Genomic DNA, 26903 nt, shown 5'->3' with positions numbered 1-26903 from the left:
ATCCTTTGTCACCTAAACCTCCTACTCAGAAATGCTGGCAGCTAAAGAATCTGCAGAGAACCAAGGGAAAGGACCCCCCTAAAATAAGTGTTTGAGCATCAAATTTAACATAATTCCTTAAAATCTGACTGCAGTTCTCAATTGTATACATAAGAAACACAAATAGTGTATTCAACACAGTTACATTTTTCTGCACTGATGTATTTCCCACTGTCTTAGAGGTTTTTCTCCTAGCTATTCCTAGGATGTTCAGGCTTATTATTGTCATTTTCTCTTAAGTGTTTGATCTATGAAATGAAGCATTTTCAAAGCAGAGCTTTTACACTTGGGCACATGGGGCAGGATGGGAAGTTTTAAGAAAAGCAATTTACTTTGCCAGTAGTATTCTATTTTCTCCCAGTGTTATTGAAGACACTTGTGTGTAAGTGGGGGCTTTTTTCCTCTGTGCTTGTGATATTAATCTTTTGCCAAGGAAATGACTGTGAAGTCACCAGTTTAGCATTATGATTTTACTGAAAGATCAAGAAAAAGAGAGATGGGCTGTGAGTCTGAAGCCCTATTGTAACATATGTGTATCTTTAATCATCAGCAATATGTGAGTTGTCATCTGTAGAAGATTAATAAGGTTTGGGGTTTTTACCAAAAACTACTTAACTTTTGAAAAATACTTTCTATTGGTGCATATTTACCTTTCTGTTGATTTCGCTGACTTAAAACAAATTAATAATGATCTTAAACAAACTTAAGGGACTACACCATAGACTCAAGCAGTAATAGCAGAACTCATAAATAGACTCCAACACGGGCAATTTCAGAGATCCGATGGTTTCTGCAAAGAATATTACAAAAAGTTAAGTGATTTATTAGTCTCCCATTTGCTCCAGATGTAGAATTTTGATCTGAAGAGGGACGAATTCCCCAAGTATTCTAGAAGGAACTTACTTCACTGAACTACAGGTTAAACTGTGGAAATCTTACCTCTTTGCACTGAATTTAAACTCCTGACAAAGTGTTGCTTAACAGGCTGGGGTTGGAGGATTAGGGAGAGGCTGTCAAATAATTATTCATAGTAGTCAGTGAAACTGGAATAGAAGCGATGTATTTTATCACTAGTTGAAAATATAAATTAAATTAAGAAAAATTCTTTATGGCTGAAAATTGTTACAAAATGGCTGCAGCTGGAGGGAAAATACATGTGCCCACCAAAGTAAGTAAATTTAAGATGAAGATCCTCTTTGGAAGAGATAACTGAAACGTAATTCCTCAATTCAGTAGGTGGAATAACAAAAGAGAACAAATACAATTGCAACCAAAATCAGAATATAACAGGGTACCCATAGGCAGCAATTATAATGAAGACAGTGAAGAATCTCTCCCACTCTTGCTTGTTTTCAGTGCTGTCAATGCAAAGATTAGGCAGTGTGCTATTTCCAACACAACAATTCTTTTAGAAGAACCTCACTGCAAGACTTCTAGAAAAAGTAGTGACAGGACTGAACCAATCTTAACTCTCTCAGTAAAAATTTACTAAAAACATTATCTGAGAAGCCACTGGACACACGGACAAACCTCTTTACAATGTACTGTAAAGAGGTGGTAGGATATTGGCTCCCAATGAGTCTACAATTCCTATGCAAATATGAAGCCTAATTCACTGCATGCATGGTGTCATCCCTACCACAATTTTTTTTAAAAAAAGAATCCTAAGCACTAAAGTGAGAATTAGGTAGGAACCAAAAGAACAATGAAATATTGCCATATTGCCAAACTGCTGATCAGGTTGAGTCGATTTACGTTTTGTCCATGAAAGCTCAGTTCATTTGTAGAAGCTGGCAGTTAAAGGTTCTTTGTATTTAGATATTCCATCTTTACCAAAAGGAGAGAAATACACCACATAACATATCCAACAGAAAATGTCTACAACACACTAAAAGCATCTAATAGATTTTTTATAACACAAAACATATTGAGGCAATTCAGTCCAGAGAAAAGATAAGCCACATAAATAAAAAATACAACAATAATTTTAGAAAGAGAGCAAACCAGGTAAGTTTCCCACATTATCTCACCAGCAAAAATAATAATAATAAATAATAAAATAAAACCCTTAAAAAATGGGAGAAGTTGGCTGCATAAATGTCTTCTTTTGAGAAGTGTTTGTTCATATCCTTCACCTACTTTTTGATGGGTTTGTTTTTTATCTTGTAAATTTGTTTAAGTTCTTTGTAGATTCTGAATATTAGCCCTTTGTCAGATGGATAGATTGCAAAAATTTTTTCCCATTCAGTTGGTTGCCTGTTCACTCTGATGATAGTTTCTTTTGCTGTGCAAAAGCTCTTTACCTCAATTAGATCCCATTTGTCAATTACACCGTGGAATACTATGCAGCCATAAAAAAGGAAGAGTTCATGTCCTTTGCAGGGACATGGATGAAGCTGGAAGCCATCATTCTCAGCAAACTAACACAGGAACGGAAAACCAAACACCACATGTTCTCACTCATAAGTGGGAGTTGAACAATGAGAACACATGGACACAGTAAGGGGAACATCACACACCAGGGCCTGTCGGGGGATTGGGGGCTAGGGGAGGGATAGCATTAGGAGAAATACCTAATGTAGATGATGGGTTGATGGGTGCAGCAAACCACCATGGCACGTGTATACCTATGTAACAAATCTGCACGTTCTGCACATGTTTCCCAGAACTTAAAGCATAATAAAAAATAATAAAATAAAATAAACGGGAGAAGTTCTGAGCAAGAGAAGAGACTACATGAACTGAAAAACTGTAAGGTAAAAAAAGATAAAGAGATAATGAAAAAATAGTGCTAAAATGAGAAACTAGGAAGTAAAATACAAGTGACTGTTCTAGCATGGGAACTATTAAATCTTTTATTTTATCAAGTCAAGGTAAAAAAAGATGCTGAGAAAAAGGAAAATTTAAAAAAAAAGAAAATTGTAAAACAAAAGGAAAGTAAATGTGCATGGAACACACAAATAAAAGATAGAGAAATTGAAATGAAAGATACCCAGTCCACTTGAATTCAGTATGCTGTTTTTGTGCTTAGGTGGCAGACACCCCTCCTCCATCCACAAGGGCAAGTGTGTGGCACACATACTATTCGTTAGTGCTGGAACCTTATTCTCTCCTACGTGGAACTTACTTTACTCCAAAGTATGTATTTTCATACATGCATTAGCAGAACAAATTCCTCTCCCTCTTTTCTTTAAATTTAAGAGTTCTATTTAAGAAAGGGTCAAACACTTTCTAAATATGAGAAGTGAAGGTTGTGGAAAAAGAAGTCAAAAGGGAGCAGGTCAGTAATGGTTCATCATACAACTGTTAGGAAAGAACAGGAACAGTCACTTTGGGCTTTAACTGCGGGGCCAACAGCTATGCTTGGTTTAGCTTGACTTCTTTTAGGAATGTTGCCTAATTTTGGCATTGTTTGTGGGTTTCATTTCTCTTGGGTCACTGTAGGACATCTTAATAATGATCTTTCCTAGACTATTACTGATGTTATCTCTGTGACTGGCACAGAGAAAGAAAGAAGTTTATTCCAACAGTGAATTATAAGAATTTGTCACAAAGAGATTGGAGAGTAGGGTCATAAGGAAAGTTAATATCTTATGCTTCATTTTTCTGTGGCTTTTAAATTTAGTTTTCATAAGATTCAATGTTTGAAAATGGGTTCTGAGTGAAAACGAGAAAAAAACGATCAAGTAACAGCATTTGTAGCTTGAAAAGGAAAAGAAACAATAAGTCTTAAAAGAGGTTTACTAAATATTGTGTACCTAAGTTACAAATTAATGTGAGCCATCCTACTTATAGTTTACCTTTTTGTGACAGTTATAAAATCATCGATCAAATTTAATTGAATTTAAAGTAAATTGCAGGTTGGGCACGGTGGCTCATGCCTGTAATCCCAGCACTTTGGGAGGCTGAGGCGAGTGGATCACTTGAGCTCGGGAGTTCAAGACCAGCTGGGCAACATGGTGAAACCCCGTCTCTACCAAAATTACAAAAAGTTATCTGGGTGTGGTGGTGCGTACCTGTGATCCCAGCTACTTGGGAGGTTGAGGTGAGAGGATTGCTTGAGCTCAGCAGGTGGAGGGTGCCGTGAGCCAAGATTGTGCCACTGCACTCCAGCCTGGGCGACAGAGTGAAACCCCATTTCAAAAACAAACAAAAAACAAACAAAAAAAATCCCCAAAACTAAATTGCATTAAGCCAACTGCTGGAAGATCAAGGGATTTTTAAATTTTAATGACTCTTTTCAAGCTGTCTATCTATCTGGGCACCATAAAGAGCTCTGGAGAGTACCCTAATTCAAGTCTCAGCTCCGCCACTTAAATCCACATAAACTGACCCAAGTTTAATTGTTCTCTTTGTGCGTCAGTTTCCTCAACTGTAACATAACAGAGAAAAAAAAGTACCTACCTCAGAAGGTTATTGTGAGCATTAACCAGAGGAGCTTTTAAAAATGCTGCTCCCCACACTAAACCCGTCCAATTACATTAGACCCTCTGTGGGTGAAACCCAGCACTAGAAAGTTCCACTATCACCATCAGAGACTCCATTCTGAGAAACAAGAGTGAGCTGAAAATGTGATTCAGATAAAATATGAAGTCTAATTTTCAAGGGAGAGAGTAGTCCTCACACTTGGAGGACAGGAAACTTGCCAGTCTTTTTTTTTTAAATAAAAACAAAAATTCATCAGATGGTTAGGTTCAAACCAATCTCCCTCCCTACTTGGTAGTAAATATGCCACCTACTCCCTAAAAATCTTCTGCCTGGTGTAGGGGGTTAAAGAAAAATGGATAAAGGGCAGGTAAAGAATGCTGAGGGAGGCCCATATGGAAATCACTTTGCTATTACAGCTGCCTGATCATGCCCCTGTACCTCTGATATGTCCAACAGATTCCCCAACAAAATACCCTGTGGGGTCAATAACTTTCAATGCCACAATATTGCAAACTTTACATTTCACTTATTTAAAGCAGATTAAAAGAACAAGACTGACTTCCATAGAATACGCAGCTGCTCTTATTCCATGTAGATGGAAATTCTATGTCTCTGTGTTTAAGCACAAAATACCCACAAGTTCAAGTATCTCGATTGCGGGTGTCAGATTAACTATTTTTGCCTCCTCCTCAACACATGCTCATTTGTTTCCTTAGAGCCAGCATTAATTTGGTTAGAGCAGATGGACAGAACTAATTAGAAAATTATTGGAAATGAGGATGTCTGTATATGAGAAGAAGCAAAAAAGGAATTACCTTATCTCATATAGCTGACCTACCACTGAACTTTCACTTCCCACAGCCTCTCTTCAACCACCTTCCTCACACCCACATAAAAAAAGCCATTTCTGAGGTCTTCCTTGATTGTCTTTGGATCACTGCCATTAAAGGCATTCTGACTGAACAGTGGGTACACAGAACTGCAAGGAGAGGGAGATTATCAAAAATATCAGGTTATACAAAGCCACATAATGAATCTTCATATGCCCCAGGAACAGCCCACTCTTCACTTTACCGAGCCAATTGAAGATGATTTTTTCCTACCACTGATTTTGTTTAATAGTGGTGAAGCCAATAACTGGCTTTTATTTTATTTTATTTTATTTATTTGACATGGTCTTGCTCTGTTCCCCAGGCTGGAGTTTTATTTATTTATTTATTTGACAGGGTCTTGCTCTGTTGCCCAAGTTGGGGTACAGTGCATGATCACAGCTCACTGCAGCCTCCTGGGCTCCAGCGATTCTCCTGCCTCAGTCCCCTGAGTAGCTAGAACTACAGGCATATGCTACCATGCTCTGCTAAGTTTTAAAATATTTTCTGTAGAGACGAGGTCTCACTATGTTGCCCGGACTGGTCTTGAACTCCTGGCCTCAAGTGATCCTCCCCACTCATCCCTCTCGAAGTGTGGGATTACAGGCATGAGCTATCATGCCGGCCTTAACATTCCACTAGACTTGCTAAACACCTGAACATAGGCATCCCTCGGACTTCATATAGACTTCGTCAACCTTGTCTGTCCTTCTTGTGACCAGTCACTTGGCCTTAGTTGCTATATTTAGCATAACCAGGAGTCCTGAAAGTGTTTGCAAATGCAGAGGGAGCAGCGTATTGGTTTTTCAGAAAGGATGAACTCACCTGAGAGCAGCTTGTTTCCACCCTGTGCATCCCATAGGAAAAGTCATCTGTGAATGTGATTGCCTCAGAACTGATCACATCGTGGAATGAAGGCCAACCTGGGGCACAGCAGGCACAAGAACCAAAGCAGAGACGAGAGTTACATAGCCTTGGGTTAGAATGCATTTTAAAGAATACTAAGCAAATAATGAAAATCCTTAGTGTATGTTTAACTTTTCAACCTGAAAAAAAGAAAGGTCAAAAGCTGAAGGAAAATATATTTTACAAGAGTACAGTAATTTTTTTAACTCCTTCCTCACATTCAGATTACAGTTGCATTGGGGTTTGGTGCTTCATGAGACATTCTTAGACCATCAAATAGTTTTCTAAAGCATCCTTGAACTTAGAAGGTTCTCTCTCACCACTCTTTCTCTTGTCTTCAAGAGTCACTGGGCATGGCCCTGAAGCACTAAGAATCTTCCATTATGATGTTTTCCAAAACACAATTAGTTGGTCTGGCTGTTAACTTTTCAACTATTCCATGTCTCCTTAGAAAGCAAGCTTTTTCAGTACTTAGTTTAGATAGTTAAAATATTTTTTTAAAAAAACAACTATCCTGTTGTCACCATCCTCATCTAATTTCCTGGAACAAGGGCTATCTGGAAATCATAGCATCTATCTACTTTTATGGGCAAGAAGCTTGTTCACTTCACAGGCGACTCATAGAGCATCAGTCCTCAGACATCTCTGGGTAGCACCTTGTCTCAAAGAGCATCTAGTTCCAATTTTTATTTATTCTAGTGATTTCAAAAATATATGCACACTTTAAGAAACTTGATGGTAAATGGATCATAAGATTGTACAAATGTTTTGAGTGTACAGTCAGGTTTTATTGTTTTTATGTTTTTATGGCATGTTTTTATGTTTTCCCAAAATATGTCTGGAGTTACTGAGCTGAAGCCTGAATCCCCAAAATGATGAAAGAGGGGTGATATTGCTGAAGTGCTGGTGCATTTTTTTTTTTTCTTTTTCACAAGTCAAATTTACTTCTGCAGAAAGGAAGAAGCCTGTTAAGAACCTGGTGCTTTGTGGTAATACATCTATTGAAAGAAAACAGAATGCAAACTTCAACAACATGATTTGCAGTTTCAAACAAAACAAATCAGATTAGGCCAAATCCCCCAAGCTCCCTCATCTCCCACAGTGCAAGAGTATAGTATTGATAGTCAGTGCTAGATTTAACACCAAGAGTTTTAACACTTTCTAATTCCTTAATTTGAGCTCAAAATTGCTACAAAGCACCAGGAAAACCTTAACCTTCCAGGCTATACCCTTTCACAAAAATTAATTATGCTGAGACATACTAGTATTCTTAAGAAAATGAGTATCTTCCCATTTTCTAAATTCTAAAGAGAATTTCAATATATTCCAGGCTATAATATTTGGTTCACAATGGTTACTTGACACATTTAGGGGTTCTTCTTTGTTAATAATAGAAGTGCCAATTGCTAGTGAAAACAGGTTTAATGGTGATATTTGAGGACATTGAAAAATAAAGTCATTTATCTATGAAAAGAAAGAAAACGTTCTGTATTTTCCTTTTTAACCTTCAAGGGCATAACTCATTTAATTGCAATTTAAGGCAACTAATATTATGGGAGGGACACACTTGATTTAGTAGTAAACAGGCAAACAGGTTTAGGAGTTTCGTTGTTGTGTTAAATTTACTATAAAGCTACCTTACCCCAGCACCACATAGTCTTATTCCTAGAATTCAAAATAGGTATAGAGAAATAGATATACACACATATATTTTTCCTTTATGCTACATTGCATCTTATATTTATTTATCTTGTTCTAGACATCACCCTGGATTTGTAATTTATTTTCATGCCTTCCTCCCTAACTAGTTAGTGAACACCTTGAAGGCAGAGTCTAACCTCATTGACCTGAGTATTCTTATTGCCTAACACAGTGTCCAGTACAAAGGCACAACTCAAATGTTTCTTAAACTGATTTCCAGTTAGCCTTAAATAAGCAAATGAGATCAACAATTACAGCACATCAGAGAGTTCCACAAGAAAGAGAAAGAATAAAATCATACTGCTTACAGACTAAATTAGGAAATGTCAATGCTAGTTTCTCACTGCAGTACCCAACTTGGCTCAATCACTGTAATTAAGCCTCTTTATGTAGGCGAGAGGTTTACTTCTTGTGTATTTAGGAGAGGAGAAACACGAAGTTCATATAGTTCACTCATTTTACAAGGTTTTGGGGGTGGGAGGGAGGAGAAAGATAAGTTATTTGCCAAGGTTACACAGGCAGTAAGTAGCAAAACCAAAGCTAGGATATGAATACTCTGACTTTAGGACTCTCTTCTCATGTTCTACTTTCTTCCTCAATTTTTTCTACCTGAATTAGATATGCACAGGATTTTCCAGAAAACTATATTCAAGAATAGAGCAGGATGAGGGAGGTTGAAACAGAGTGCAGGTCTCAAAAGATTTCAGTGTTTCTGGGAAACTGTTGATGCTTGAATAGTTTGTTGTTTACCACGGGATTATTTAAACATTAGAAGAGACACTCAAAAAATAAAAATAAATAAAGATATTTCAAAACTCCCAAAAACTCACAATCTCCCTTTGCCCTGTAGAAGAGATGGCAGTTTTCAAAATGGAATATTCAATATGTCAACCCAAATCTTGATTAGTGGAGATGGACAGGAAAAACCACGCTGGAGACTGTAACTCCCTGTGGTGGAACACACATTTCAAAAGAGAATCATGACTAACTTGGCCAATAAGGTTAACAAAGGAGAATGCTGAGTTGCTTTGCTAGACTTCTCAGAAAAAGTGACATTCTATACAAAGAGTACATCAGAAAGGTAAGTACTTAATGACAATCAAACTAAGAAGGACCTTCCCACAATAATAAATTGTCTTATGGCAGGGAAGCCACAGTGATGACAGCACTTTGAAAACGGAATTCCCTCATCATGTGAAAGTATTTAAAGACGGAGCTCTTCACTGCTGTAAAAATCCTCAAAGGAAACCTTGCCCCCACTCCTAATAATAAGGAAAGTGCTTCAAAGGGTGATAGGCAAAGACTGAAGCAATCTGCGTCTTGTTGAGAAAATTATCTTGAGCAAAAGGGTGGGGGAAGGGGAGTGTGTTTGTCAGTTTTGACATTAAAGAAAGATAATCCATCCTCCTTTCTCTAGGATTTTCCTTTTGGTCTTCTAACAAAACATTATTTGTTTTGGATGCATTCCATGCACTTTTTAAAAGAAAAGTCATGTGAAAACCTGTATAAGCAGTGTCAGTTCACCCCACCCCCAATACATCCCTTAGTTTCTATTTGATGAGACTGGATTAGGCCTATTATAATTTCATTTCAAATAATATAAACTGTACATTTTAGATATTAGCCAATTATTATCAAGGATGCCTTATTTTCAATAAATAGTTTCACCCCTCAAAGAATTCCCATCTCTAGATAGCAAATAAACATATGTAGTACAACTGAAGCAGGCAGGTTGAAATATGGCAGTTCTGCCTCAATTTTATTCACCTATCAGGCCACACTCATCTGCAGATATAATATCATACTACTCATATCATGTGAAGCAACTCCAGAATATGCTCATCTTCGTCTCAAATATAAGAGCAAGTGATCCAGATTAGTTGTTGTAGCTTCTTTGGTGCTTGCTATATCATCTACACTAGAATGGATTTTTTAAGATTGCAGTATAAATAATTATTCCCCCTCCAACCCATAATTGAATAATGGCATAGCTCTCCAGTAGTATTCTGTTGACAAATTCTAAATGCTTCATGCCAACTGCCTCATAAGGAAAACTTTCTTAGCTCTCCATCCCAATCAATCTCACCTTCTTTAAAAAAATCTGTGAAACATGTTGTTAAAGTTAGCAACAGAGTGTAAACAAGTTGAAGCCAATTCTATCTGTATCATGTCTAGAAAATGTGGCCCTCATTGTCCTATTCTTAATTTAACAAGAACTGCTATTCAGCTTCCACTTCCCCTAATCCTTCCCCACCCTAAAATAAAAATTAGAAACCTTGGTAGTCAGCTACATGACTCATCTGTAGAACCTAGCAGAAACTACTCATGAATGAGAACTTATTGAATTGAAAGGTAATTACACATGTTTTGTTATTTTCAAATGTAAAGTAAGTTTGAACACAATGAATCCCACTAGGTTTGGGTGATGATTCAATAATGATGATACATATTTTAGCACAGTTTTGATGAGACAAGCTGGAGGTATAGGTCCTTATTTGTGTGTGTATCAGTCCTCACAGCTCTCTAATTCCAGGCCATATTTCAAAATTTGTAGTATTCGGATTATTTGTAGCTGGAATCTGCTAACCTTACTGATCACAATTTACCTTATCACCTAACTCAAAATAAATAATCCAACTCTCTGTGTAGTCCCCCTGCTAACAAGAATTGTTTGAAGCTTACAGCCCTGACTCTTGCCAAATTATTTAATATTCACTTGAACTGATGCTTCAAGTATAACTTGTATCTCACTTAAAAACTGATTCTTTATTCCCCTTCAAAGACCCATTTGGTTGCAATATAGTCTTCCAAAAATTTAAGTGGTAATCAACCAAATATGTGCATGTGGTAGAAAATCAAACAAGATGGCTCATAATGAAACATTCCCTGTCAGTTTCTCCATACCCACAGGAAACTATGATAAATAGATTTTCTGTTTAATTCTTTAAAAATATTCTTATGCTGCTGTCTCTTATTTCATTTTAAACCTGTGCTGTCCAATACAGTAGTTATCAGTCATGTCATTGTTTAAATTTGAATTAATTAAATTTAAATAAAATTACAGTTCCTCAGTCACACTAGCCACATTTCAAGTTCTCAACAGCTACAAGTAGCTAATGGTGACCATATTAGATAGCACAGATATACATATAGAATATTCCCACCAAGATTTCCACAGACATAGAACATTTCCATCATTGCACAGTGACGTTTTAGACGTTATGAATTGATTTCTTCTTATGAAAGATTAAGATTTAGCATTCTTACCTACATAATCTCCCCTCCATTCCCCTTTCCAATCTTTTAATACTTAGGTTATTTTTAATTTCTTGAAAACCTCATTGGGTAATGTCTGCCTCTTGAACTAGAATGTAAGTAAAAATAAAAGCAGAGAGTTTGTTTCATTTACCACTGCATTGGCAACAAACCAAAAAAGTGCCTGCTACATAAAAGGTGTTCCAAAAAAACTATCTCATAAATGAACAACCAAATGCATGAATATCTAGCTTAAGTAGATATTTAGTAGCTAAAGATAACAGCATTCGGCTCCCCACTCTCATCTTCCTTGGCACCCTCATCTTCCCTCCACCTATCCTTTGCCCCATTCCAAAGACCAACCATAATTAAGTCTTCCGTGCTTTTCTATAGATTCTAAGAGTTGAAAATTAAGCAACATTATTTGTATTATTCTGTCAAATCCTTACTGCAACAAGCAATCCTAGGAGACCAAAAATTAAATTAATTTTCCATTTTTTCACAGCAACACTTGTTAAAAGGCATGCCACGCTTCTTTTTATTTTTGTTTGGGTTATGACTTTATTACACAACTGTACAAACTTCTGTATTCAAAGTTTTACTTTTTGAGTTTTCAATTACAAACATTTCAAGCATATGCAAAAGTATACAAATAATAGACTAGGTGTTCACAATTTAACAGATGTTCACTGCCCAGGTTTCACAGATACTACCTTGTTTTCTATATTGGCTTCAGGTTTCTTTCTTCCCCTCTTTCTCCAACAATTACAGCAGATCTGCCTCTAACCTTATTCCCTACTCTTATGCCTCCTGGTACTCCAAAGACAATTGCTTACCTACCATTCCCATACTGATTTTGATTCATCTTCTACATATGCCTATATCCAGAAACAATATATACTGTCTTAAATGTTTAGAATTTTATATAAATGGCATTGAATTGTAGGTATTTTTTTGACAACTTATTTTTTCACATTATTGTTGATCTCTGGCTTTCTTGGTAACCATATCATCTTATTTTATAAACAAAGTATCTTTTCAAATATTCCTGAGAATATTAACTAGAGAGTTGTTTTATTTTAGTTTTTCTATGATTCTCTAAAATATCTCTGCTCCTTCTGGGGCAATTCTTCTCCTTATCTTGATTTTTAAATTTCAAGTTCTTGGTTTCCTTCATATGTCTTTGGGGATCTTTGATCAACAGTTCCTATATAAACATGGAGGCAAGGTCAGTTATCCTACACATCTGATGGAGGTTTTCTCTCCTATTAGATGTAGTATGGGTTTGTATCCTTAGCCAGCTTTTCCTCTGAATATAAAAGCTGCCTGGGAACTCCAGGACTGCTGTCGTCAGTTGCTGATGGACAAGGTTTCATCCTGGGGTTCCCTGAATACCTCAATGGGGAATGGTTTACTCTGGAATATCAACACCTCAATAGCAGCCCCAATTATCCCAGACAGGCTGTTTAATATCTTAAGAGAGCAGTCTTCCAGGCTTGTTTTCTTGTGGGTAACTAATGATCTGTCATTCTAAATACAAAGATAAGGAAAATATAAAACTAGTCTAGTTGTTCTTTAGACTTCCAGTTAAGCGTCTTGTTGTCAGGCCCCCATTTTGCTCTTGCAAATTGAAGAATTGAGTTCCGAGCCTTTTTGTAATTCTGCTGGGCATCTGCAATAACTTTTGCACATATTTTGGGCTGCAGCTTTCTTTAATCGGTCATACCCATTAATACATTTCCACCCATTTTTTTTTTCTTGGGAAAACTTTGAGCTTCCTTTTCTACTCAAGGCTCCCTACCCCACTCCAATTCTCTTTGCAATGGATTTCTTCTACTTTTACTCCTTCTACTCTTCCTCTTCTTTTTCTTACTCTCATTTTGAAAGAGGTCTCTTGTGAGAGAGGGGAAACAAACATGTATGCTCAGTTTATCATCCTGAATAAGAAGGTAAGATTTCTTTTTAATAAACTGCAGACATTAGTCTCTTGATCTAATATTTTATTTGAAGAAGCAACAAATTTGAGGCATCGTAATTTTTCTACTAACTACAATTACATTTTAAAAGCCTTAATGATAAAAATATCAAAATCAGTGTAAGTTTTAGCAGCTTTAACTGGCTCAGATTTCACTCTGTGGCTAAAAATGGATTATGGGTTAGCTGTATGAGATTAACACAAACTTTTATGACAACTGCAATGGCATCTGAGTTAGAATCAGTAGGTTAGGATGGTCTCTTCATTGCCTAGTTCAGTGGAAAGGAATTTCTTAGACCACTTTTCAAGTTTATATTTGCTTGGTATTGTTTGAGAATTTCTTGTATTTCTTCCCTCCTGCCATTGCAAATATAAGGACGTGTCCCCCTTTATGCTGATGACATGATTTCATTACTTCAAACAAACAGTAGTGTCAAGAAGCAAACTAGTTCAGTTCAGACAAAGAGTAAATATGACAAAAAGAAAATCACTGGTTTTGGCAAACATTCTCCCATGCTTCATTCAGCTTTATTAAGAGGTATCTGAAATGAAAAATGATACTTAAAATATTTATCTTGGCCAGGCACGGTGACTCACACCTGTAATCCCAGCACTTTGGGAGGCTGAGGCAGGTGGATCACCTGAGGTCAGGAGTTCAAGACCAGCCTGGCCAACATGGTGAAACCCATCTCTACTAAAAATACAGAAATTAGCTGGGCGTGGTGGTACATGCCTGTAGTCCCAGCTGCTCTGCAGGCTGAGGTGGGAGAATCACTTGAACCTGGCGGGTGGAGGTTGCAGTGAGCCGAGATCGTGTCACTGCACTCCAGTCTGGGCAACAGAGTGAGACTCTGTTTCAAAAAACAAAAACAAAAACCAAAAACCAAAAAATATATATATATCTTGAAAAGTAGGGAATTTAGAATATACATAAAATTAGCATAAACCTATAGACTCTAAAAATTCATGCAGATAAAAATGCAAATAAAATTTAAATGCAACGTGCTATTCAAAAATTAACTTTATTTGGTTAACAGGTTGCCCTGCTTTCTCATCTAGTTGTCCAGGAACTCAGTAGTTGTAAATGGTGGTGGCACTGCTGCAAGGGGCATTCTGGATAAAATGATGATTGGGGTCCACCTGAAGGCTTTTAAGCAGCCTAGTAACATGATCAAATTTGTATTTTAGGAAAATGGTCCTGAAAGCAGGCTGGAGGGATTCAGGATAAGAGGGAACATGGAAACGTGTACATCAGATGAGAGACTATACTGGAACAGAAATAATGAAGCTTTAACGGGACTGGGAAGTAGGAGAGAGTTTACAGAGCAATCAAGAGAGCAAAATTTACTGATTTTGGCGACTGCAGTACATGTAGGGCAGTGAAGAAGGGCAGGATCACATTATTACTAGGTTTCCATCTTGTGTAACTAGCTGAATCATGCTGGAGATACATTTTCACAGAGAAAATAACAAAATCAGTTTCTTGTGGATCTAGGAGACAAAGGAATATGTGGGCTCAGAAATGAGAGCCAAGCTCTAGATGCAGACTGGAAAGTCATCAAAACATAAAAGACAGTAAGGTCCTGGATAAAGATATGTAGGAGGGATGAATATAAAGGGAGAGGAGAACCAGACAGGTATTTAAATGTTGAGCTAAAGAATAAGAGTCAGTAGAGGAAAAGAAAAGAGAGCATTTCAAGAAATAGGAAGAGGACAAGGGAATCAGGACAGAGTCTGAAAAAAGAGAAAATTGCTTAAGGATGGAGGACAGACAGCAGTCACATAATCTACAGAAAGGACAAGTTAAGTAAGACCTGAGAGACACTGCAGATTTCAACAATGAGTATTAGATTGGAAAGCATAGTGAAGAAGAGACAGTGAACAGAGACTACTCTTTTACAGCTTGCAGGGAAGGAAGGCTACAGGAAGAACACAATGAGGTTTATTTTAAGATATTTGGAATCAAGGTCCCTATCACTCATCTGATGTTTCTGTGTTTTCTGAAGTGTTCAAATGTCACAATATTACTTTCCTAATGAAATTTTTGCAATAAAATTAGTGACATAAAAATATTTAGCCCTGTTAAAAAAATCTTAAGCATTACTTAAATGCTCCAAAGGATACTGAACAGAAGCCATATTTGAAGGAAGAATACAAGAATATTTTATTTTTATATTTTTTAAATTTGTTTGTTCTTCCTAATATCTTGTGGTCCACCAAACTGAGAGTCATGGCTGTAATGCTTTAAATGACCATTGTAATCTGTTTTGTTTTTTGACACAAAGTAGGTGCTCAGTCAATATGTCTGGAGAAATTAATCCAGAGCTTTCATTCTAGGTCAGGCTCCCAGGTCAAACATGTTTGCAGCACCCAGTAGTACTTTTTTTTCAAGCCATGTATAATGGTTTGCAATTATTTACTTATATGGGTAATTTTTTATTGATGTTTGCTTCTTTCACTAAATACTATGAGACCATGATTACTTCATTAACTACTACAACGTCAACACCAAGCTCATGGAAATATTTCTTAAATGAATTATAAAGAAAATATCACATATTTCATTATTTACATTCTATTTACAATATTTGACTTAATTAAAAGATAATAACTTCCCACTTAGAGCAGTCAAAATTACAGAGACAAAAAGTAGAATGATAGTTGCCAGGGGATGGTGGGAAGATGGAAAGGGGCATTATTATTTAGGGGTCCAGAGTTTCTGTTTTATAGGATGAAAAGAGTTCTGAAATTGGAAGGTGGCGATGGTTGCACAACAATGTGAATGTATTTCATACCACTGAACTGTACACTGAAAAACAGTTAACATGCTAATTTTCTTATGTGTATTTCACTGCAATAAAAAATCAGAGAAAAAAAAATGATGATGACTAACTATAAGCCAGGATAGAGAACTCTCCCCGGGAACTGAATCAGTGAGCTCCTTGATCTTGGACTTCCCAGCCTCCAGAACTCAGAGAAATAAATTTATTCTGTTTAAGCATGCACACACAAAAAGAATCCCTTAGCCTGAATATGACTATCACTGGGTCAACTGAAAAAAATTTTTTTAAACTAGGCAAACAATTTCTACTGTTTTACTTTAGATTTTTTTTTATAAATATCAAATTTATCATGTTTACTTTTCCTGCCTATCAAAAATAGTGCACTTCTTCAAAAAATGATTAACTAGTTCAGATGTACAAACCGTGTAGCCTTATCACCCATAATCATTTCAGGCATTTGAATCTATTTAAGGACAATATGACTAAGACTGTCAAGAACACTGAGGTGTCCCTGGGCACTGTGAACATCTGGTATCTATTCTCTTTGGAGATTAATAATGTAGCTGTACTGCAGTAAGCTTTACTAATTCCTTTGAGCCCTGCACAACATTTTTAAATGGTTCCAAACACACAGGATCTCTAATTGGTATGGATTTCATCCACAGTTTTCTTGCAATCTCAAAATATCTCAGCAACTCCTAAGCAGGAATTGACAGGGGCCAGCTTCCCTATTTCCCTTTGTGAAGGCAGCTATTAATAATATTTTTTCAGGTTCAATAAAATTACTGAACTCAAACCATTTCAACCAAAAACCTGGAGAGGGAGACTTTATTTTCCCTGGCCTGAACACTGTCTCTTGCTACTTTAAATCACAGTTAACGTTTTAAAAAATATATCTTACACAGAAGTCAGTTGTAGACCTTCAGCATCAAAGGACCTGAGCCACATCACATGTAACAGCCTGATCTTTAGCCATAATTTCTAAGTGCCATTAAAAAATGTCTCTCAAAATGGTTTTAAATTTAGTGTTGACCTAGTAACCTTGATCCAAAAACATTCAACTTTAGATGATTATTTTATTCTGCTTCCAAAAGCTCTTCAGTCCAGTGAGGCATCCATTAGGAAGCTTCACAAGGAGTTTGAAGTTTGCTTAGAATTTATTAGCTACATCAGACAGGAAGATGGTGATGTGGGTTGCTTGCTGAGCAAAGATTATTTACTGTGCTTAACTGCCCTTAAAAATACAAAGTGAGATATAGGATGGGGAAATTCAAAGAAATACAGATTCTACTCTCAGCAACATGCAATCCAGACTAAAAATGAAATAATGATCCATTCAACTGCAGTCCTGAATTAGGGCTGTTCACTACAAAGCATTATTTGGGACTCTAAGACAAACTATTACTTACATTTTTGGTTGGGTACTTATCAAAAATGTCAGAGTAATTCCTCTCATAAATATATGTACCTGATGAAAATGTAAGATTACTTCTGAGGGGCAGTTAAGTCTCAACATTCTTTCCCTTATCTAAACTTTCTCCTGACATTTTTCTCTAACTGAAACCTCTCCAACTTCTGAATAGGCTTTAGATCTTTATTCTAGTATATACATTTTAAATACTACAACCTGAATTTCCTTGTTTTCATAAATCTTCTATGATCATTCACTGATCTACAACACCTTTTTATGATATATCAAAACTTAGTCCACCTACTAAAATTTAAATTCTGAAAACCATTCTTGAAAATACTGTTTTCAACTATCTTTAGAAACAGAAGAGATTGCTCAGAAAAGCTATTAAGAACAAATATTTTAGGACAAAATAATTACTTAGAATTGTTTACATGACAATGGTGTTTTGCCTTTGTGGCAGGCAGACACATGGCAAAATTGAAGCAATTTAGAAAATACTGTATGTTCCCTAATATATTAATTTTAAAAAATAGATTACATCGAAAAGGCATGAAGGAACCTACATCAAACCAAAGCATATTCTATTACCACCCCTTCTTTTTAAAATCCTTTAGGGAAATCTTTGCCGACCTCCAATGCTCTACTTTGTCACATACGTATCACTTTCCAATATACCGTAACTGTTTATTATGCTTTTTGCCTCCTTTATTTTCCCAGCTAGAATGTAAGCTCCAGGAAGGGAAAGATAATTGTTTTGTTCCCGGTGTATTCCAAACTCCTCAAATGCATTTTGGTTGAATGCATTTTCTATATGCATTCCTGTTACCCTGGAAATCTGGAATTTAAAGACAATACTAGCTTTGGTTTTAAAATACACAGATACAAGTCTTTGTAACAGAATTAGTTATAGAGTCTCCAGGTAATCTATTAATATTTATTGAAGAGTTTGGCACCTGATGACAGTCTTCTCTAAATCCCAAACAACTGCCTACATTCTAGGAAACCTCAATGAAGGTAACCTACTTATCACTCCTCATATTGACAGCTCTAGGAGTACCTCAGAGAACTAAACTAAGTTCATAGAGCCAGGGTCCTGCAACAAGACCTGTAGGTACCAGGCACCCTTGCAATCTGACGGTTTCAATGGCTTTGAAACTGACCACTGACAAGCTTAAAGTGCGTTAAAATTAGATGTCATCACATGAAGAGTGTTAAATCTCAGATGGATAAATTTGGCAAAGACACTATGGTACTGTAGTCATATTTTAATGTGTCCACTGGACCTCTGTTATCAAAAAAAAAAATGAAATTCAATAAAGGTCCAAGCATACCCATAATATAATCCATGACCCACACTTTGACATATTATTTTGTCAGTTGTGCAGTAATATTTAAGTCTCACTCCACTAAATGGTAAATCATTAATAGGCAAAAGATATAGCCCCTTAGTACTCAGTAGGCCCTAAATAGATAACTTGTTAAATAAGTGAGCCAACCTGGGGCTGAAGAAAATATTAACAAAAATTGTGAAAATGATATAACAATCAATCAATTTCTATATTTCAGATATTTGTAATAAACATCACCTCGCAAGTATTTATTACTACTTATGTCACTAGACCAGAGTAACCACAGGTTACTATTTCTTGGTAGTATACTGTGGGCACCTATGAGATCTCTTTGATCTTATCTAGTTTGGGTGGCACGAAAGTTTGGAAGCCTTAGTCAGTATCCACAAACATAAAGCACTGTAGTACTATTATAGCATTATATAGTCTTTTGATATTTGGCTTCCTTTTAGTGTTTAAAAAATTACAAAAGTCTCAGGAAGGTATTATTAAATTTTTATGCATTGTTATTTGTAATGGCTGTTTCACACAATTTTTACCTCTCAATTAATCTCAACTTTTTGCTCAGTCCCTGATGTTTCCCTTGGTTTCTGGCCTCCAAGATACCTTAATGTTATTATGCATTGTTGCTTTTTAAAAATCTTATATGCACATTTATTAACCACATATAAATGCATAATTGTGAACATATCATACACATCTTAAGTACAAACTTTATTATCTTTTTTCTTGGTCCTTTTCCCCATCTTATAGAAAACCTATGTTAACAACCTAAAGAAGGTTCTACCACATTTTTGTTCATGTTTGTATAGCCATACAAAATAATAGATATCTACATATACATAAATGTAAATGTTCTAGTAGCTGCATAATATTCCACTGTGCAACTCTCTCCTGAATGACTGTTTCCAACTGTTTTTTCTCTATGAAACACAGGGCAATGACATCCTTGCATATATGGTCTTACATCTGGTGGAATTTTCTATCATCATGGGACAAATTCTTAGGCCAAAGGGTAAATGCTAGGACAAAGAGTATTTTGCATTTAATATATATTTCTAGATAGCTTTCCAAAACTAATACAGTTAAATACTCTTTTCTCCATGCCCTCAGCAACAATAGGTGTTGTAGTTTTTATAAATTTCCAGTAAATTATTACCAGTAGCTAATTTAAACAAAATTTGTATTTCATTGGCTATGTGTAAGGTAGACAGCTCTTAATGTTGGCGATTTGAATTTGCTCTTCTGGAACTTGCATCTTCATATTCTTTGTCCATTTTCTATTGGGTTAGTTGCTGTTTTCTTCTTAACTGATTAACAGTTCTTTATAAATTATAGATATTAATTACTAACATCTGCATTATAATTATTCTTCTATATCTATTGTTTCTGTATTTGACTTTGCTTTTGATTACTTTATTCAAATATGCCTGTCCCTTTCTTTTGCGGTTTCTGGGCTACCAGCCTTGGTTAAAAAGAGTTCCTGCCCCTGAACTATACACACGGTATCCTATATTTTCACATAGGATGTTTGTTTTGCATTCAGATCTTAATCAGGAATTTCACTAAGTATACGCTATAATATTATAATTTTATTTTCTTCTAAACAGAATACCAGTTGGGCTATCAACAAATTTTAAACTGTTCATTTTTTACTAAGTTGAAATACCATGTTTATAAACTGTTGTTTACACTGTTATCTACAAGTCTGCTCTACTAATCTATTTGTCTATCCCTATGCCAATATAAGTTTATTATGGTGGCTTTATAGACTGGTCTTATATCAGGAAAGGCAAGTATCTACTACTGTATTTCTTTTTCATAAATATCATAAATATTTCTGCTCTAGGTTTTTTTCTTTAATCAGGTTTATTATGAGTTAATCTATTTTTTTGATCTTTCAAAGAACCAACTTTGGATTCTTTGTTCTTTCTACTCTTGTTTGATGTTTTGTTTCATTAGTTTTAGCTTTTATCTTTATTCCCATCTTCCTAGCATTTTATTGTTCTTTTTATAAAGTTCCTTTATTTTTCACTTTTTTCTATCATAATGAAGGTATTCAAGATTACAACATTTCCTTTAAGTTTAATGTTCATTGTATCCCATAGAGCTAGGTATTTATCTCTAGTTTTATTGGATTATTATAAAAATACAGCCCATACAAAATCTCTAGTTTCTAAAATTCAAGATTTTCCTTGTAGTCACACACATGACATATCATCTTTTAATGTTCCATGAGAATATAAAATTATATTTTTTATTTGAAAGATGTTTTTTATTTGAAAGATATTTCATCTATAAAAAAAGTTGATTGTACTATTTGGTTATCCTCTATCCTTATTTAGTTTGACTACACATATATCTCAATCTGACAGAGAGATCAAAGTTATCCACTATAACTGTGTATTTTTAAATCAAGTTTTCTTTCATTTCTAAGGTTCTGATTCACATATTTATTATTTACGTTAATTTATTCCTATAGGTTTATGATTGCTCTGTACTGTTCATGGATAGTACCTTTTTATTGTCATATAATTCCCCTTTACCTTCTGCACTTTTTAGCTTAATTTTCACTCTGCCTGATATTAATATTGCCATTCTGCTTTCTGTTTCGTTTGCCTTGGCCTAGTATATTTTAACCACAAAGCTTTCTTTATACTTTGTTTGCTTCTTGTAAGTAGCAAATAACTAGAACTTAACCCAATCTCTGACAATCTGTCTTGTAATGGGAGAATTCAGTTCATTCATATTTGACTTAACAAGAGACATACCTATTTTCCTTTCATTTTTCCTTATATTTATCCATTTTATGTTGTGCTTGTCCCCCTTTTTCTGCTACTCAGATGAAATTCCTATTCATTCCATTCTTGTCCATTATTACATCATTTTCCTTTTTGTATGTGTATGCTTACAAACAAAGAATTATCTGCTGTTATTGGAAAATCAGATACCATTTCCTCCATAAAGACCCATTGTCTTCCATATCAAGATGCTATATCCTCCCTTTTCTGCTTCCCTTTCCTCTCACCCAAGTAAAATAAAGCCTTTGGAAAACTCTCATTTTCCTCCACTCTGCCTTCCTCTCCTGTAGACGTTATCTGTAGATGTTATCCAGCTATCTTTCTATTTTCCAGGATTGCAAATGAGAAACTTAATGCTAACCTGACACTTCTATTGTAAATTTGGAAGCTTATAAGATTTTGTGTTTATCCTTAAAGTTCGGGAATATTATCTTACTAGGCTTTACCTTGCTCATTAATCGTATGTAGAATTTAGTGAGCCTATTCAGTCTGTAGATTTGAGTTGCTCTATAGGTCTCCCAAAAAAGTTTCGATTATTTGCATGTTAAGCCTCCTGGATCTATCTTCCAAGTCTCTTAATTTTTCTTTCATGATTTATACCTCTTTGTGTTTTTGCTCTGTGCTTTGAGATATTTCTTCCAATTGATCTTGTAGGCAACGAATTTGGTCTCAGCAGTGGCTTCCTTCAACTCACCTACTAAATTGTTTACGTGGGAAATCATGATCTTTTCAAATCTCCAAAACACTTTTTGGGGACTAGACATGAATTCCCTTAATTGTATCAGAAAGAATTTTTCAGCTGCAAAAAAACAAACAAACAAAAAACCCCACAAATAAAAGTGCCTTATGCAATAAAGGAATTATTGTTTCACATAACAAGGAGTCTATATTCCAGTGGTTCCATGTTGGTCAAGTCAGTGGCATAATTACCTCATCAGGGCCAATGTCTGCCCTCCTCACAATGTCAGTGATATCCGCCTCATGGTCACACAATGGCTACAGTAATTCCAGACACCACAGGCAGATAAAACAACATCTAGTGAAAAAGGGAGCACTTCAGCCAGTGTGTCTCTTTTTGTTAGTGAGCAAAACCTTTAGCAAAAACTCCCAGAAGATTTTCCCTCAGATCCAACTGACCGGGAATGAAGCATCTGTCCAACTGAAATCAACCACTGACAAGGGAAATGGAATTTTATGATTGGCTTAGATCAATTATTATTTATCTGGGGAATATTCACTTCTGTCCTGAGCAAAAGAGATAAGTATAATTGGATTAGGCAAACAGTGTCATGACAACTGGCTTTTTTTTTTCCCCTTGGTTTAGTTGTCTGTCTACTGTAGGTGTTGTTTTATTGGATATGTGTCTATTTGCTCAGACTGATCCTGTCTCACTGCAGGACTCCCTTAGATATGTTTTCATTTTTCTTTTTTGGTCTCACTTGGGATCAGGCCTGGTTGTTAATATAATCCAAAAACTGGTAGTCCTACGGATAGTGAAAATCCAGACGCAGATGAACTACCAGATCTTGCTGAGAGAATAAGAGGATAAAGAATAAGAAAAAGCCTCCTGTATCCAAAATTCCTGTTACGAACAGTGATGCAGCTCAGATGTTTAGCCGCTTCTTAGTCTCTGGGAATAAGAAAGCTGGGTACACTTAGAAGTGACTATGCCTATCTCTACTCTTGAAGTCCATAAATCTTCTTTTTTTTTTTTTTTTTTTTTTTTTTTTTTTGAGACGGAGTCTCGCTCTGTCGCCCAGGCTGGAGTGCAGTGGCGCAATCTCGGCTCACTGCAAGCTCCGCCTCCCGGGTTTACGCCATTCTCCTGCCTCAGCCTCCCGAGTAGCTGGGACTACAGGCGCCCGCCACCTCGCCCGGCTAGTTTTTTGTATTTTTTAGTAGAGACGGGGTTTCAGTGTGTTAGCCAGGATGGTCTCGATCTCCTGACCTCGTGATCCACCCGTCTCGACCTCCCAAAGTGCTGGGATTACAGGCTTGAGCCACCGCGCCCGGCCCATAAATCTTCTTAAGTCAAACTCCCTCCATGATCTGTCACATCCAAAATCCCGCCATCATGCTTTGTGATGCTGCTCTCTGGTCCCTTAGTCTACGGGGCAAAAACTTTACCCAAGTTGTCCATACCAAAATTACTGTCACTATTTAGCTCAAGAGGTTCAGAAAGACTGGAATAGAAAGTATAAGGCCACACACAGGACCATCTCCATTGAATATTATTGTTATTATTTGTGATGTTATGCTAAGTGGTTTACATATATTGTTGCATATATTGTGTACCCATCCTATTTATTCCCATTTTACAAGTAAAGAAACTGGGGTTTAGAGATTATTATGTACCTTTCACAAGGCTACTTTACTGTGCACCGTTAAGTGAAGTTGGCATGTAAATCCAAGAATATTTCCAAAATTCTTTCTTCTAAATCCTACACCAAACAATTTCTGTGGCAGCTCAGAGTTGACAAGTTGAGACAGTCTATTACAGAATATAACTAGTGATGAACAGAAATAAAACAGTAAGAAGCTAGAAACATTTCTGAAAGCTAGAAAAGTTCACATTCTACCCGATGATTAATGATTTTTGTAAATTTTCTTCTCAATCAACAATATTATATAATGAAATCCTGAGTTGCTTAATATTCAGTAAATTAAAAAACTCTAGAAATGATGAAAAGATGCTATAACATCCACATCAGCGTTTCTTGAATTTTTGTTGTTGCTCCAGACCCTTTGGAAGTCTGGTAAAGCCTTCAGGAAAATGTTTCTAAATGTATGAGAACAAATACATGGTATTACAATGAAAAAATGATCTTTAAATACTGCTATCAAAAAACTGAAAAAAACAAATGTGTTATATAGTAAAAATGTGCTTCTTTATTAACACATTACATAACAAGCTTTAATGGTGGATCTACTAATTATCATAAGTTGGAAGTAGTAATGAGTGTAAACGTTATTTTGAGAAATCTGTGATGACTGTATTATGATATGAAAATATCTGTGATTTCTAATGGTGACAAAGTCATAGGTACTTCTGTGGGTTATCTATAACATATATCATAATTGAAGGAAATTGTGATTAGCGAGAATAAAATACGGATTTTTTCCCCATCCTAATTCATGGACCTTCTGAGTTTAATTCAAGGACCCCAGGTTAAGAACTCCTTATCTAAAGCCTATGCCTGAATATTCCAGGGACACTATATTGAAACCTCATTCCTACCTGGGCTGAACTATCATGACTTTTCCTAGAATATAATCATTTTTCACCATGTAACTTTTCTAAGTAGGATGTATTAAGTGGAAAAAGCATGGAAGATACAGTTTTATTTAAACACACATACATAAGCTAGGTTCAAATCATAGCTCTGCCATTTGCTATCTGTGTCTGTGAAATCTCTGACAAGTAACTTAACCTCACTGAGCCTCAATTTCTTCTTATATAATCTTCTTCTTATATAATCTAAAATTAAAACTATACTTCCTAGAATTATTGGTGATTATTGAAAAACCAGACAAAATATCTGGACTTTCCCTAGAAAAAAATAAATACATAAACCAAGCTTCAGGGTTCACAGACCTTGGTTTACTAACTCCAGCCTTATCTTTTATTGCTACTTTGATAAATTCCTTTCTTATGAGAAATGAATGTCAAGACCTTTACCTTTCAGAGTAGAAGAAATGCTGCCTCCAAGTCTATCAACTCTAGAAATCTCCACAAACTGTTATCCAAATCTTTCAAAGTGCTTTATAGAAAATATAACCTGAATCTGGGTTATATACTGGTTATATATCTAGGTTATATATCATTTTTTCAGTGTAGTGTAACATTATACTGGTATGAATATGAATAAACAGGTGTACAAGTATTAAGAAACTTGATGTACTACTCTTTGTTCAAAATCAATATTGCTCAGACTATAACTCTGACAAAATATTATGACCAAATCTGAATTTAACATCATGAGAAATAGGTGGAGAAGCTGGCAAAGATTCAGAAAAAAATATCACATATATAATAAAAGCATTAAAACCATCCCTATACAAATGGCTAAATAAACTAGCAACTAGGATTATGTAGCCTGGCAAAGAAGATACTAAAGAGTAAACTCAAAACAGTCTTGAAACATATGAAAAACATTTTAAAATATAGATTTGATCTTGGCCAAAAGATGGAAAAGCAACACAAAAAATTTTAAACAAGGTGCAATGAGTCAGAAAGAGATCTTTACTGCCTTTTATATAACAAAAGAAATGGGCTTCAAATTACAAATCAGGGACTTGACTTACATATATTTTTCTGTCTCTTAATTATGGCATCACAACTCTTTGAGTTACCGATATTCAAAGTATATCTGTGGTACTCCTATATCCACTTAGTCATTAAGTGCTATGCTATGGAGCCTACCTCTAATTTCCATCCCTTCCTCTCCATTCCACAGCCACCATCAAAATTTGGAGCCTCACCATTTTCTGTCTAGATAACATCTAACTGGTCTCCCAGACACAAGGTTCTCACTGCCTAAATCGATCCCGGCTCTACTATGCATGAACTATGAAATTTCTGGCAAGATACTTAGGATGTGATTTACTCATCTGTGATTTTACAAAGCTGTTACGAGGACCAAATGATATAATTATATCAGTGCATCTAAAATAGCTAATCACCACACAAATGTAAGGAATTTATATGATAGTAACCTCCAGACGGAAACGATCTTCAACAGCCTCCTATTTGCTATCTCAATAATGGAAGGAAAATAGAGTATTTTGAGGAGATCTTTATTGCTGCATCAATATGCCAAGCTCCTTCCCACCTTCTTCCTTCATTCATGTTCCTTCACTGGACTGGAATTTTTACATCTCCAAATCCCAACGTTCATTAATATCTTGTTCAAGTCCCATCTGTCCACTGAAGCTTTCTGTAACTATTCTCCACTATTTCTGAATGGCGATGACACCTATCAACACCTATTATATAATAAAACTTACTTGGTGATAGTTCATATTATTCTCTGTTGTCTTACCATGTTGGACTTATCTTCCCAACTAGATATTAAACTGCCTGCACCCTGGGTGGACAACGTGATCTAACGTATATACTAGAACAGAGGTAGAAGGGTAGATCCCAGCCAAATCCTATAGGAGACAGACACCAGAGTTGGGACAGAATGATCAAAGGAGGAATGCCAATTCCAAAGGAGCTGGACTGAAATTAGGGGCTAGAGTCAAGAGCCTGAAATCAAATATAGATATAGATGTGTAGGTCTAGCTCCCGGTGTGGATACAAAGCAGACAGTAAGATTCTACTTGTCTAATTTTCAAAAACAAAAAACAAAACAAAACAAAACATGGAGAAAGGACAGGC

At 35.8% G+C, this 26903-nt stretch overlaps 1 protein-coding gene across 5 annotated transcripts in view; it reads right to left on the bottom strand.

Annotated features, from left to right (window-relative positions):
- MSRB3 (methionine sulfoxide reductase B3) overlaps nt 1–26903 on the bottom strand; it is a 188364-nt gene that overhangs the window by 6963 nt on the left and 154498 nt on the right. For all 5 annotated transcript variants that reach the window (XM_009181142.4, XM_003906729.5, XM_003906728.1 and 2 more), the window contains one exon: nt 6162–6259. In XM_009181142.4, coding sequence (XP_009179406.1) covers nt 6162–6259 — 98 coding nt within the window. The remainder of the gene's footprint in view (nt 1–6161; nt 6260–26903) is intronic.

This window comes from Papio anubis, chromosome 9, assembly GCF_008728515.1.
Source record: "Papio anubis isolate 15944 chromosome 9, Panubis1.0, whole genome shotgun sequence".
NCBI classification, from domain to species: domain Eukaryota; kingdom Metazoa; phylum Chordata; class Mammalia; order Primates; family Cercopithecidae; genus Papio; species Papio anubis.
This window is presented reverse-complemented; position numbering and strand designations above follow the sequence as displayed.